Genomic DNA, 13,508 nt, shown 5'->3' with positions numbered 1-13,508 from the left:
TGTCTCCACACCTGAAAAGTGGTATCCATGAAGGCATTCAAAAGTAAGAGTTGCATGTATTCTGTACTACATTTTATCACCCCAAGTACTGATCAGCTTTCCATTTTTCACTTGTGGTTTTGGACACAGAACTGAAAGGAAAACACAGAAGGCAATTCAGCAAGAGAACCATGATTATTTACAAAAGAAAATTGTGAAACTTGTGCAGACTGAGTAAGTGCAGGTGAACTTAGATCTGTGTACCTCTGAAACCAAACATAACATTAAAGAAAATCTGTTCCAGGATGGGGTGGTGAAGCCCACAGGACGCAGGGCAACTAACTTGCCAGTCACCTCCAAAATGTCTGCAGGCTATCCCAGTGCTTAAGCATCAACCTTACTCCTGATATCACTTAAATTGTTAACTGGGACCCTCTTAATTAAATGATGATAGAAACTACCGACTGGCTGACTAAATGACTTTCTCCATCTTACCACAATCCTCATCTTGTGCTGTGGACTACTGGCAACAAAGTCTCAGCTCCAGCAAAGCTATTTAAGTCAGAGACCAACATACTTATTCTGACAAAAGTTCTGAACTTCAGACCACGTGAAGTTTTGCAGGCAAGTGACCTGTCCTGGAGACGTTCCTGGGACAAGCTTGTAGCCTCCCAGGCAGCTGTACTTAACGACGGTCTCAGCAGGAATCAATGCCCCCACATAGGACTTCTGGAAAGCGTTGGGAATTTTGGGTGGCTCTTTGCAAGAAGAGGCTAGGAGGAGAAAGGGACAATTAGCAGCAGCCACCAAGCTCAGATCAGACACAAAGAAGTCAGCAATGATTTAAGTCAGAAGAATTTTACTAATCTGATTATTAAATATTTGAGTAATRAGCAAAGCTGAACCACAGAAGCAAAGAATAAGGGAGCAGCACTTACAGAGACTCCCAGCTGGCTCCAGCACAACCATCAGCTCTCCCAGGAGCTGCCAGGCCCACCAAGAAAATACCGTCATGGTGCTGGGAGCATTCTCAGACAAAGAGCAGTGGTGGCACCAACTGTACCATCTGGGAAGGCAACGGTCTCTCCTCAAAGTGAGCATGTCAGTGCCGAGAAGCCAGCCACAACAGGCCGGGGAAAAGGGAAACAGCTGTAGGAAGCTGGGGATGGGCTAGACAAGAAGCACCCAAGAGCCACGCCGTTCCTCCTGCCCAGCGCTGGAGGTGTGGACGTGGCCATGGCTAGCAGTGATGGGAAATGCTCCTTTCCAGAGGACTAAGCAACTTCAGCGAACACGGTGGTTTCCTGGCGGGGGTCCCTCAGAACACATGCACACACGAAAAGCTCTTCCACAGTACAGCTGCTCCTGGTACTGCCTTTCTGGAGTCTTCTCTAGTTAGGACGTACCGCGGGAAGGGAACACACTCTGCCTTGTTTCCAGGGAAGGGATACAAGGATACAGCTATTTCATAGCTAGACCTGCTCCACCACACCATTCTTTCCTCGTTTCTGCGCACAGGGAGCTGCTTACCGGTGCTGCTGATTCACGTYACCTTTCCACCCAGGGAGCACGAACGCCACGAGGGGTGGTGAGACAGGCTGCTGCACGAACACATAGCGCGTGGCGCACCCGGGGGGGCCTGCTGCAGCAGCACCACTCTGCGCTCAGGAAACAGGAGTTCTCCATGTCTAATCACGCAATGATTACTGAAACACCTCTTTTCTTTACTACAAATAGAATAGAATTATTAAAAATAGGACGCAGCTCTTAATAGAATTGCATTTTTATTATAATTGTACACTGAAGAAATATGTGTTTGATCATASGATGTAGGTTAACAGAACACTTCCCCTTTACTGGACTTATTTTAGCCCCTTTCTTTACAGTTTTATTTCCAACAACTGCTCTCAGCGCAAGCGAGTACACACAAAAATGCAGTGAGTGCCACTGCCAGGAGTCCCAGAGACAGATCTGTCCTGCTTGGGAAGAAAACCTGGTATTTTTGTTTTGCTAAAACACAAGCTTTGATGATTTCTTCATTTTACTTGCTCTTGACAGCTAATAAGGCAATTAAATGTTTGTTCACAACAATGAATGCAACAGTTACATGAACAGAATGCCCATAGGGCTATATGGGATTATAGTTAAATATGTACATCAGCTGCAGGGTGAGCATGGACTGGTGATTCCTACAATGTATGTTCCTGTCTGTAGGGAGGAATTGGACAAAAATTTACTTTTSGTCTGGCTCCTTTCTAATTGTGCAGTTCTCAGTAAAATAAACATAACTAAATGTGAACCTTTGAAATCTATACRGTGATGTACAAACCTAACTCAGTGACCTCTAACAGAATAGACCAAAAGAAGTTACTTTCTGACTCCTCATATGATAAATGTCCTTGACTGATTGTTTTTTTTTCTAGCTACTTATGTATTAGTATGAATTACAAAGCCACTAAAAATCCTCAGTCACTATGGTTATTCAACATGCATCAAAGGAGACATGTCTGTTATGATACCAGTTGCAACATTCAGCTGTTTAGTGTGACGCTTAGCTCCTTTTCAAGTTTCTGGATCTCCAGATACAACTTCCATACTTCCAGCACAGTTTTCACTTCTGACAGAACTCCACACTGCAGAATTTCTCTCCTTTGAAGAAACTCCTCACATATATCACGCTGAATGGGCTTTTCCTTTAAAAAAACAAAATAGAGGGCATGAGACTATGCTGTAGAGGAAGGTACCTACGTATTGAGCATCCCCTTCCTGCTGTACCCATTTAATCATGCCAGCCCTATTTTAATGAAACAAACACATTCAAGAAGTTGGACAGGCTGTAAATGGCGCAAGATACAGATAAAGCCTGGGCAGGTGATGGTACTTACGCATTTGGGTGATGGTATCCATTTGCCACCAGCTGAGCAGCAGGTTATTACTTGGTATTTATCACTTTTGCAGGAGAAGGCTAGAGTTTCATTCACTTCATACAGTGACTTGGACGTGTGAAACACTAGGTCATCTCCCACTGGTAGGTGACATTGAACTGAGAGGAAAATGCATACCAGAAAATAATGTAATTGGAGGAGGAAGAGGAGGAGAAAACGYTGTGGATTTACTGTTAATAGAAAAGCAGCCACCCTCGGCCTGCTCTAGCCAGTTACGGGCCGTCAGCCCATTTGGACCCACCTGGCCGACAGGTTGGCAGAGGCGGATGCCAGGCACTGTCACTCTGACACCGACTCTTATTACTGCCGTGTAGCACATAGCCTTCATTACACGAAAACTGCACAGCCATGCTGTACGGAAACGTAGCCGTCCGTGTAGTCATCCTTCCGTTGCTGATGACTGGCTTTGGACAGCGAACCACTGAGGGAAGAGAACAGGGGCCTTCGTGTTCATTTTGGTTGCCAGCCTTACTCCAGTAACAGTGGTGATTGTAGACCATCAGMTTAGATGGGGCATGATAACGCTTCCTGACCACTTTTTAGGTCAGTTTTATATTCAAACAGCAGAACTTACCCTGAGGTGACCTATATCACGGCTCCTGAAGAAGCCCTCATCAGACCTCAAGACTAATGAGCAGCTTTCTGTACCCTAGACACAGGAGCTRCAAGAGCTGTCGGGTTATCAAACAGCTTTGGGCTTGGAGCTCCTGTATCAGAACAGCCAATAGGGCTGTTAGTCTGTTTAGACGTAATATTGCCCCTAGGTTCAAACTGGAATCTGACCTCATACAAGGGAAATGAATCACCTTTGCACTCGGGAGCAGGTCCACTCCACATCAGGTTTATCCCATCGTTGGATGTGCAGTAAATGGAGGCCTCCCCAATGAGGGACAAACCCTCTACACAACTGTACATTACTTTGGATCCATAGGAGAAGTACTCCATTCCCAAGCCAGAGTGCCGCCCATTTTTGATTTCTGGAGGTGGGCCACAGACTATAAAAAAGGGGGAAAGGAGGGGAGGGAAAAAAAGTAGAAAAGGGGAGAAGGAAAAAGGGGAGGGAGGAAAAGCATGATTATAATATTCATGTGAGAATCAGGTGAGTTCTTGGATATCAGTGAAGTACAAGAATTAACTTCATGTTTGAACTTAGGTGAATTCACATTAAGTTGCTACACAGCTACTTGTTGGATCAGATCTCAGTGTAGCTTCTTACATTAGCTTAATGCTTTCACCTTTTGCATAGCTCTGACCTAGATTCCAGCTCCAGGAGAAGATACAGAAATAAAAGGTTTAAGCCCATAAGCCAGGGACCTTCCCACTTCCCAGAAGCAGATGCTGAAGGTAGGTTGCCTACTCACCACTGTTTCTAAATAGTTACATGGTATACTACTTCTCAGCAGTGATGTTGCGTTACACATACCTTCCTCACAAAATGGTAGTTGCGGAACCCATCTCCCATCAGTCTGACACTCAATGGAGGAATCGCCTCTGAGAACATAGCCAGAATCACATATCATCCTCACTCGTGTCCCAGCTTTATAGTCATCTCTACTCCTATGAATCTCTCTTCCATGATCAATGACTGGTTCTGGGCAATGAGGTTCTACAAACACCAGAAGATAAAGGATTTAATGCGTTTTGAAATAATTCCAGTGGAGCTACTTCCTATGCAGAAGACAAGGTTATCAAGAACATCTGAACCCTCACAAAAAAGGTGAATATCATCTAAATGCAAATGACAGGTCTCAGCATTTCTTTTGTAACTTTAAACGACTTTCTGCTCCTACAGTGAAGTCTTCCTAAGGCTGTTGTTGAAGGTGTGTGCTACAGGGAACCTCACCCTACTCAGGCTGCTTGTCTCTCCCCTTAGGGCACTCAGCACCACTCATCATTGTTTCCCCAGATGATCACAGCCAATGGTTTCTCACTAAACTGGATTCACGAGATTACTGAGAATCTATCAAGCAACACTAGGGAAAGGACAAGGAAGTATCCAAAGTAAATAAAGTTCTGAGTCTTCTTAGCCATTTTCTAAACCCTTGCAAGCTACCAAAACTCTTCTTGACTTCYGAAACATTGAATCAGTCTGCTGCCAAAACCCCTTACTTTTTCCACAGCAATCTCCAAGCAGTATAATGATCCATCTGTAGCTTTTGCTGCCTATTACTTCCCAGCTAACATAAGAAGACAACTAGGTTCAGGGATACATGAAAGGAACAAAACACTGCTTGGCTACTATCATCATCATCTAAGGTCATATGCATATTTTTGCGTGCATTTTTCTGCTAAGAGGAGCAAGCAATTACACTGTACAGAGTGATCAAAACCTTTGTAGTCAAAAATAAGCAGTCACCAAGTCAACACACTTCACCAATTCTACCCACCTAGAATGCACTCAGGTATTTCAGGATCCCATGTACCACTTGCTGTACACTGAAGCACAACTTCATTGTCACAACCTTTGCAAGCATAGCCATCGTTACACATAATTTGAACGCTGTCTCCATATTCATAATTGTTTTCTTTATATCCCCATTCATGTACATGCCTCCCATTTTTGACATCCGGATTTGGACAACGAACTCCTGAGAAATAACAAACATTAGTAACAGTCTGAAATCATGGCAAAGACACTTGGATGACAGCAGATTCATTCGATGTGAAAGAATGAATGCTTTGCAGGACAGAGGACATTTCCAGACATTCTAGAATTGTGTGGAGAGGCAGGGATCCAGGGACACTAAAAGTCATTTTCTGTCCTTTTAAATCTAAGCTGCTCTGTTATTGCTGACATCAGCAAGAGGCCCTGTGCCCATCTTGCCCCTGGCAGCAGGATTGCTCAGAAACTCTGCAGAGCCATATACTGAAACCTGTCATAGCAGACAAAATTCACTCCAACATCATCCCTGAGACACCCCTGTGTGTCGGGGTGTCTGCAAGGTCCTCTGCAACTGCTATCTTTCCTCAGATGAAGCAAAGGGTCCTTGACATGGCAACGACTGTTTTTCCACAGATTAAAGGGACTAGAAAGCATAGCTAGTAAGCAAAGCAGAGAAAACACAGAGGCCAGGAAATACACCGGAGTTCAAGAGTCATAGCAATGACCAGAAACATGTTAACTTTGGTACTAGGAGCAGCCTAGGTGAAACTGCTTGGATTTAAACATGGTCTGCCATGCCTGCTGGGCTGTTTAGCCTGCAACTATAGCACTGAAGTCTCTTAGTTAAACAGATTAATCACACAATTAACTGGGTAATCACAGTATTCCTCCTGTTTATTCCTCGTGTTCATCCTTGCCTCTTTCCTCCAACCTCGTCATAGACACGACAGCAGATTATGTAAAGCTTCTTTACTAGGTAATAGTTTTACCAAATTGAAAAGATAATTAAACCAAAGGATTATAAACTTACTTTTACAAAAATGTGAAAATTCACTCCATGTAAAATCTGGCAGACACTCAATATGCCACACGTTTTCTCCAGGGTTGAACTCATGGCCTATCTGACACTCATACGTAACTACAGACTTAACAGGAAATAAATTGCCAGAAACGTTTTTTGTAACAGCATTAAACACATCAGGAGGGTCATCACAGCTACCTAGGAACAAAATAAAAAAAAAAAAATTAAGGACACTTCCAGTGATAAATCCGTGAGGTTCACAATGGAAAGTAACGTAAGAGAGAACTTGGAAAAAATCACAGGCTCACATTGTTCTTTCTCTGAGATCCATATAAGGAAATTATCTGAATTCAGTAATGCTGAACAGTGAATTCAACGGAAACAAATGAAAATGTATAAATAATTTTAGTCTGTAAGTAATTTACACTATTATGTTATAACAAGATACAATTTATAATGCACACTGTTTGAGGCTCTGTCCTCATGGGTCAATGGACTTTAAAAATATTAAATATAGAAAGATTAATTTAGTCTCCTTGAATTCCACTGAGAAACCTTCATCAGCTTGATTGGGACAAGGCTTTAGTCTTCATGGCTTGAAGCTACAAATTCCTAAAATTATTTTTCCTCCAGAGTGCTGCCAGAAAACATGAAATGGAAAGTCACTTTTGTGCAACAGAGAAATTGTTCAAAAATCCAGTAAATTAGATTTTGGAGCCACTACTTTCATAAAGCAAGACTTTCTTAAATCAGTGTAAATTTCACAAACAAAGTTGCTGGAGAAGTTAGAGTAGAGCTCACGCCATGGCACTTACTTCGTTGACAAACTGGCACTGGAGGGTCCCAAAGGCTATTTTCTGTGCATGTAGATACATCACTGCCATTCATGGTATAGCGTAAGTCACAGCCAAACATGACAGTGTCTCCGTAAGTGTACTTTGCTCTATATCCGCTCAACAGCTTTCCATTGTCAATATTTGGTTGTTCACAGCGAACCACTGTACAGGAAAAGACCATCAATTAGAAAATCAACAGTTATACTTAAGAGGAGAGATTAAAATATTAAAGATATACCTGTAGGATAAGGTATGTTCACTAAAAAGATGGAAAAACGTACAGCACAAGGTATCAAACGGACATGATGTTTTTGAACTGCTCTTCGCTCTATAATGCAGCATTTTTTATTTCATGCATTTTCTTAAGGTAAAGCATAAAAAGAAAAAAGCAAAAGTAGCAAGTGTTACACCAGCTTTCTGAATTCTTTGCAGGCATTATATTTTACACAGGCTGGCAGGTCAGATTCATTGTCTGCTCTTCCGTGAACCCGAATAAAGTATCACTCAGATTTCCCTTGCTGACTTAGTGACCATGAGCAAGTCACTGTCTCAGCGATGGGAGCTCCCTCACGAGAGACCATAGTTCTTATTACCACTACCAAACCCAAAGGGCCTCTTCTCTAAGAGGTGACCGCAGTAACGTAATGGAGAGATACAGCTCGGAGGAAGAATACAGCTTTAGCAGCCTGCTCCCTAGACAATAAGTTAAACTGCTACGGCTTGTGTTGCTACCCCGTGCCAATGAGGTTACCAGTGTGCACTGCTATCCTAAGCTAAGGAAGAGATCACCTTTGCACTCAGGGGCAGGGTTGCTCCAGACACCGTTTAGGTTATCTACGGTCGTACAGTGAATAGAGGCATCTCCGATGAGTGAGAAAGGTGTCTCTCCTCTTCTGACAGCATTGCACCGATAAGTGACAGATGCTCCGTAACTGAAATCACCCTCAGCAGTTCCGCTATGCACACCATTAGCTATATCTGGAGGGGGTAAGCATGGTATTGCTAAAGAAAAGAGGGATGGTAGGGAAGAACAAGGGGGAAAGAGAGAGAACAGATCAAATTATTTTGAACCAAAGATCTGATAAGAGAAAGAAGTTGAAACATAAGGTGCCAGAAATGTTGGCCATGTGAAATTAAAAGTAATTCCCATGAAGCTCAGGAGAGCTGCACACCACTGACCACATGCAGCAGAGATCTGACCCTACAGTGGTGCACTTTAGGGGTATGTCCATTTTACGTGCAGCTGTCCTACTCCCAGAGAGTAAACTTTTTTACAGGATGATGAATAAAGATATATACACACACACACATGTAAATATGTGCATGTATGTGTGTGTGTGTGTATATATATATATATATATATATATATATATGCAAATGAACATGCAGTAAACTACTGAAATTGTCAACAGGATAATGTGGTTATTTCTTTATCCAGCCCCAGTTATATTTGGGCAACAATTCAATTAAAGGACTTACGTTCACAGATTGGAATCTCCTTGTCCCATGTAACAACCCCATTTTTAATCACACAACGAATTTGGGAATTTCCAACCAGTCTGTACCTATGTGAAATAGAAGGGGAAAAACTACAKGTCAAACTCAGTTCTGATATATTGTCTATATCGCCACCATCAGTATGGCTATAGCTTCCTTATATTAGCATAATTAGAGCTTTAATTAATGGTATTTTTTTCAATAATACACTGAATTTTTGACAAACTATATGTCAAACTATATGACAAACTATAGTATCAAGCATACTTCCTGTAAAAAGAGCTAGGATTACAGGTGTCCCTGTCTTACTGGACATTAGACCCAAGCAAAACAGCAGAATGTTTGCAGGTGATGCAGTAAGTTAAACCATAAAGGTGCAACTGTTCAGAAAAATATTTTCTCAAATAAAAGTGRTATTTTTATGGAGGGTTTTTTATTTTTTGGTATGGCTCTTTAATGTAGAGGAAGAAGACTTAAGAAAATCTACCAGGGAAGATAGATAACATTTTACCTTGTTTCTGCCTTACAATTACTAGTGAGCACAAAGATCCCTAACTGGCCTGCGCAGTGTAGCGAATTCTCTGTCCTTTTAAGTCTTTGAATACAAATTAGAAGAGTTTCTAGACAATATGCTGTAACTTAACCACAGCATATGGGCTTGAGAACAGAGTCAATGCTCTAGCCTCTGGTTTTACAGAAAATAAGACTAGAAAGTTTCTTAAGGTCCTAAAGGTTTGTGTCTCTGAGTGCTCATTGCTTACCCAGGTTCACAGGTGAAGTTTGCTGTTGAACCAAAACTGAATTGTTCTCCTGGAAGAAGTCTGCCGTTAGCTGGCTCTCCAGGATATCTGCAAGACCTTGCTGGAGGACAACAGGACTGGCATTAGTTCTTATTTTACACTCCAGAAGAACCAGTAAAATAAAATGCAAAAGGGAAACATAATATTCCTCCTCTGTTGAGCAAGGGGGTGAACCAGAAACCTCCAGATTTCCTTTCCCAAAATTATTCCATGAATCAAAGATTCTGTTAAGACTGTAGGTATCAGACTGCCGGGTCATGACGCAGAGTCAGCCTCTACTTGGCATTTTCGTATGTGCCAGTCTAACAGGAGTTTTGCAGTAAACCTGCCGAGTCCAACAGTGTTTTTACACAACTACAGAATTCAGTTATTGAAAGTTTGAAATGCACTTTTTGAACCAAGAGTTACAGAGTGTTAGAGCAGAAGAAAATGCTTTTCAGTATAGTCAGAGTCAACAATCAAAGGAAACCAGCATCAAAGCTGATTTCAACTGTTGTCATCATTTCAGGTACTCAGTGGAATATAACTGGCTTTTCATGTCATATCACTGATCTTTCACCTTCTTGTATAATCACTTTTACGCTACTAAAATAAAATGAGCTGACAGGATCGGTGAATAAAAAACAAAATCAAAAGTAAACCTAAAACATACTCACCCACACAAAAGTTTCTGGATCCTTTCCACTCACTTTTGCCTTCACAGACAAAAGTGTTATTGACAAGCGAATTTCTCATGTAACCTGGACGACAGACATATTCCACCACTGAACCAGTATCAAATTTGGAAATCCTTTGATAATCAACTTTCAGTTCTGCAAATGAGAAATGTGGCGGAAGACCACAGGAACCTAGGAAYGGAAAAGATCCATCAGAAATACATTCTGAGGAAAAACATTTAGAGTTTAGGTCTGATTTACTGTGAAGCTCCAGGAGAGGACACTCCAGTGCCCATAACTCCTGAGCTGCTGAACACAAGGAGGAGAAGGCTGGTCACTGTCTCAGGACACCGTGAGCCGCAGGGGAAGGAGCCGGAGCACACGGGAGAAGCCTCGTGTGTGCTTTTCTGTTCATTCTTCAGATTTCATTCAGTTGTTTCAAAAGCTAGTGACAAAGCCCAGATTAATTTTTTCCTATCCCTATTACGTATAAATCAATGCACCTTTTTCATCTGGAATCATAGCTGTAAAGGCTGCAGAGCAAAAGAAAAGARGCAAAGAAAGAGACATTCTGATCACAGAAAGTTACGGTGTTCTAGAAATGCAAAGGCAATGAGAAAAAGAGAATGAGTTATATGAACCTCAGGAGAAAGTTTCCCGTCAAAAGAGAGGATAGGAGATTGCTCCGTTTTCATGTTCACTTACTCTGGACAGCAACAATAAGACCAGCAGCAATATATAGTCTAAAGATAGTGGCATGATACTTCTGCTTCCCAGGCTGCGAAGTTGACATCATTATTCCAGCTTCCCTGCCTGAAGATCTCACGGAAGTAATTACATTTTTTCCCTAGGCAAAATATCTGTAAAAATAGCAGGGGATGAAGCATTGAATTTATATTTATAAACACAGCTCATATCTATAGGACTCATTTCTCTGTCTCCTTCCTCTAGTTATGGTATAGACACTATAGATCTATCGCAGCACAAACTGTAACAGAGCCTCCACTGGGGCAGACAGCACCAATATACACCACAGAGGACCTGATTTGCGGAGGCAGGACTGAATTTGGATAAGGAAGAGTGGCTCAAACACCTCACGCAAACCGAAATGAAAATACAGCATAAGCAGGACTGCATGTTTTAAGCAACTTCCATGAGCTTTACTCAGCGGTCTCATTTCTTGACATTTTTGTRAATGTAGATTTTAATTAAAATTTAAAAATAAGATACAAAAAAGAATAAAGAATAAAAGCTCCACTCAAACTATAAGATAAGTACTTTGCAGTTTGCCAGGTTCTACTTCAAAACATTATATAGCACGCCCACATATAGTTCTTCCCAGCKGACCAGCCAAATGAATACCTACAGGGTCATAAATTTCTCTATGCCTTTCACAAAAAGTCTCCTGAAATTTACCTCACGAATAAAACATTCTGTTTTATTACTAAATTTCTTGGAAGCAAATTCATAGTCAGGTGAAATCCAACYAGAGTCAATACAATCCCTTAGCAATATGTTATATACAGGGTGTGTGTCCATGGATGTGTCCGTGTGTTAGAAATACCTAACTAAAAAGACACAACTATATAACATCCGTACAGTAGCTTTGTGCAAATAACACCAACTGAGTAAAGCTATAAAGCACAGAAGTCATTTAGGAGACAAAACTCCATTTCAAGAAGTGAGAGAAGTGCAATCTGGACTAACCTGTCTCCCCTAGACACCACCAAAAAAAAAAAAAATCCTCTCTGGCCTTCAGTTATCTAGGATCTTAATTTATGAACCTAAATCCTCTTAAAGTTATGTACCTACCTTGCTTCTGGAAACGACTGTTTTTTGAAGCTTTCTATATTGTACAGGTTTTGCCCAAAGGTGACTCTAATGAGAAATTAGTAACTAAAAGAAGAAAAGAAGAGTTAAGCACATCTTCCTACTAAAGTTTTCCCCCTCTCATTCCCCCCACCCCCATCTGCCCTAAATCTTGATGCCGTTTCATTTTCCTGGCTTTCCCTCAGTTCTTGTTACAGCTCTTGGTTTGATTTGATTTAGCTTTACTAATATGCACGCCTGCTAGCATTGCAAGAGTGCTCCAATCCAGTTCCTAAGAGCAATGCTGCCTGAAGCTGTACAGCTCTAGTTATCTTACCTGAAGGTCTGTCAGCAGGAGACAGAGGTTATGTATATCTGGTTCCTGAAAGACGAACTGATGACTTTCCTCATCTAAACCCCTGAAACCRGGCACCACAGTGCTAAGGGAGGAGTTATGATATGCCTACACCCTCAGAAATGCTCAGAAAAGTCTAAAAACAGACAAGTTTGAGATCTGCAGAGACCAGAATTGTGCAAGTTTACCTATAAATTATTAACTCCTCCTCTGAACAAGGAAGTAGTTTATTCAACCTACAAAATGAAACATTAGAGAATTGAATTCAATCCAAGCAGATGTTGAAATTGTTTATTTTCTAAGTTGCCAATTCTTTCCTGAAATGATATGCATCTAAAGTAATCTGAAGCTTGGCTGAACGGGTCGTTGTCTGTTCCAACACCAAGCAACGGTAAGGCAGACAGCATCGTTCTGACATAAGATACATACCGAACTGGAGCGTGCTACTTGGATCTGCTTGAGATGATTGCTTCACGCTGGGGCTCATCCGTCGTGAGCACATACCTTCTTACTTTGAAGGCCTTATGGTGAATGTGGGAAATAGGGTTTCTTCAAACTCTCTCTAATCCCATTAAAATAACACCACTGGAAGAGCCAGAGGAGAGCTCAGTGGAGCACGAGGTCTCAGGGAATGTCACTGACAGCTGAATGCCCAAGTCCTTGAAGGGAAACCCAGCCGAGCTTTCTCCCTCTTGAGCTGTACCTGAAAGCTGTGCCTGAACCTAGTTGCCTCTGTTAGTTTGTCTTCCAGCAACAAGAGTTCTGGCAGAGGTCATAACCATTTACCCTTATGCAACTTGTACGTATGGTTTCATTTAGAGCAGGCTCAGGTTACCATCAAAACTTTGACAATAGTCTTTTCACCCCTAGATCTTGTTTTTCATAGGTATTGCTTTATTCTGCCAAATCTGACAGGTTCTTGCCAAAACAAAATAACCACATCCCTGTGTTTGGTGGGATATATTATCTTTCTAAAGTTCAGCTCAGTCCAAGCCAAAACGTAATGAGACAGATTTGTTTCTCACTTTGTAAAACACCATGCAACATGCTGCCATATTTTGCATGAGAAGTTTGGGCTTGCTCACAACAGGCCCCTAGTTACTTTAGGGGAGGCAGTGACGTCTGTTAAGTATTTACAAGAATCCAGTTAATCTCAAACATAAACACAGGCCTTCTCCTTGATTTCTTTTTTTCCAGATGACTCACAATGACCTGATTTTTTTTTTT

At 41.6% G+C, this 13,508-nt stretch overlaps 1 protein-coding gene across 1 annotated transcript; it reads right to left on the bottom strand.

Annotated features, from left to right (window-relative positions):
• Positions 1–1,746: 1,746 nt before the first annotated feature.
• On the bottom strand, positions 1,747–12,304 carry LOC146598453 (C4b-binding protein alpha chain-like). Its single transcript, XM_085300407.1, has 15 exons — positions 12,264–12,304; positions 11,930–12,013; positions 10,823–10,977; positions 10,118–10,309; positions 9,423–9,522; positions 8,644–8,729; positions 7,954–8,166; positions 7,144–7,326; positions 6,338–6,526; positions 5,312–5,512; positions 4,348–4,530; positions 3,731–3,919; positions 3,166–3,345; positions 2,865–3,022; positions 1,747–2,672 (listed from the first exon to the last, which is right to left on the bottom strand). The coding sequence occupies exons 3-15, from the start codon at positions 10,911–10,913 to the stop codon at positions 2,511–2,513; spliced, it is 2,127 nt and encodes a 708-aa protein (XP_085156533.1). The 5' UTR covers positions 10,914–10,977; positions 11,930–12,013; positions 12,264–12,304; the 3' UTR covers positions 1,747–2,510.
• Positions 12,305–13,508: the final 1,204 nt, after the last annotated feature.

The sequence above is a fragment of the Rhea americana genome, unplaced genomic scaffold (assembly GCF_003343005.1).
Source record: "Rhea americana isolate MKP2758 unplaced genomic scaffold, rheAme1 scaffold_163, whole genome shotgun sequence".
Lineage (NCBI taxonomy): Eukaryota > Metazoa > Chordata > Aves > Rheiformes > Rheidae > Rhea > Rhea americana.
This window is presented reverse-complemented; position numbering and strand designations above follow the sequence as displayed.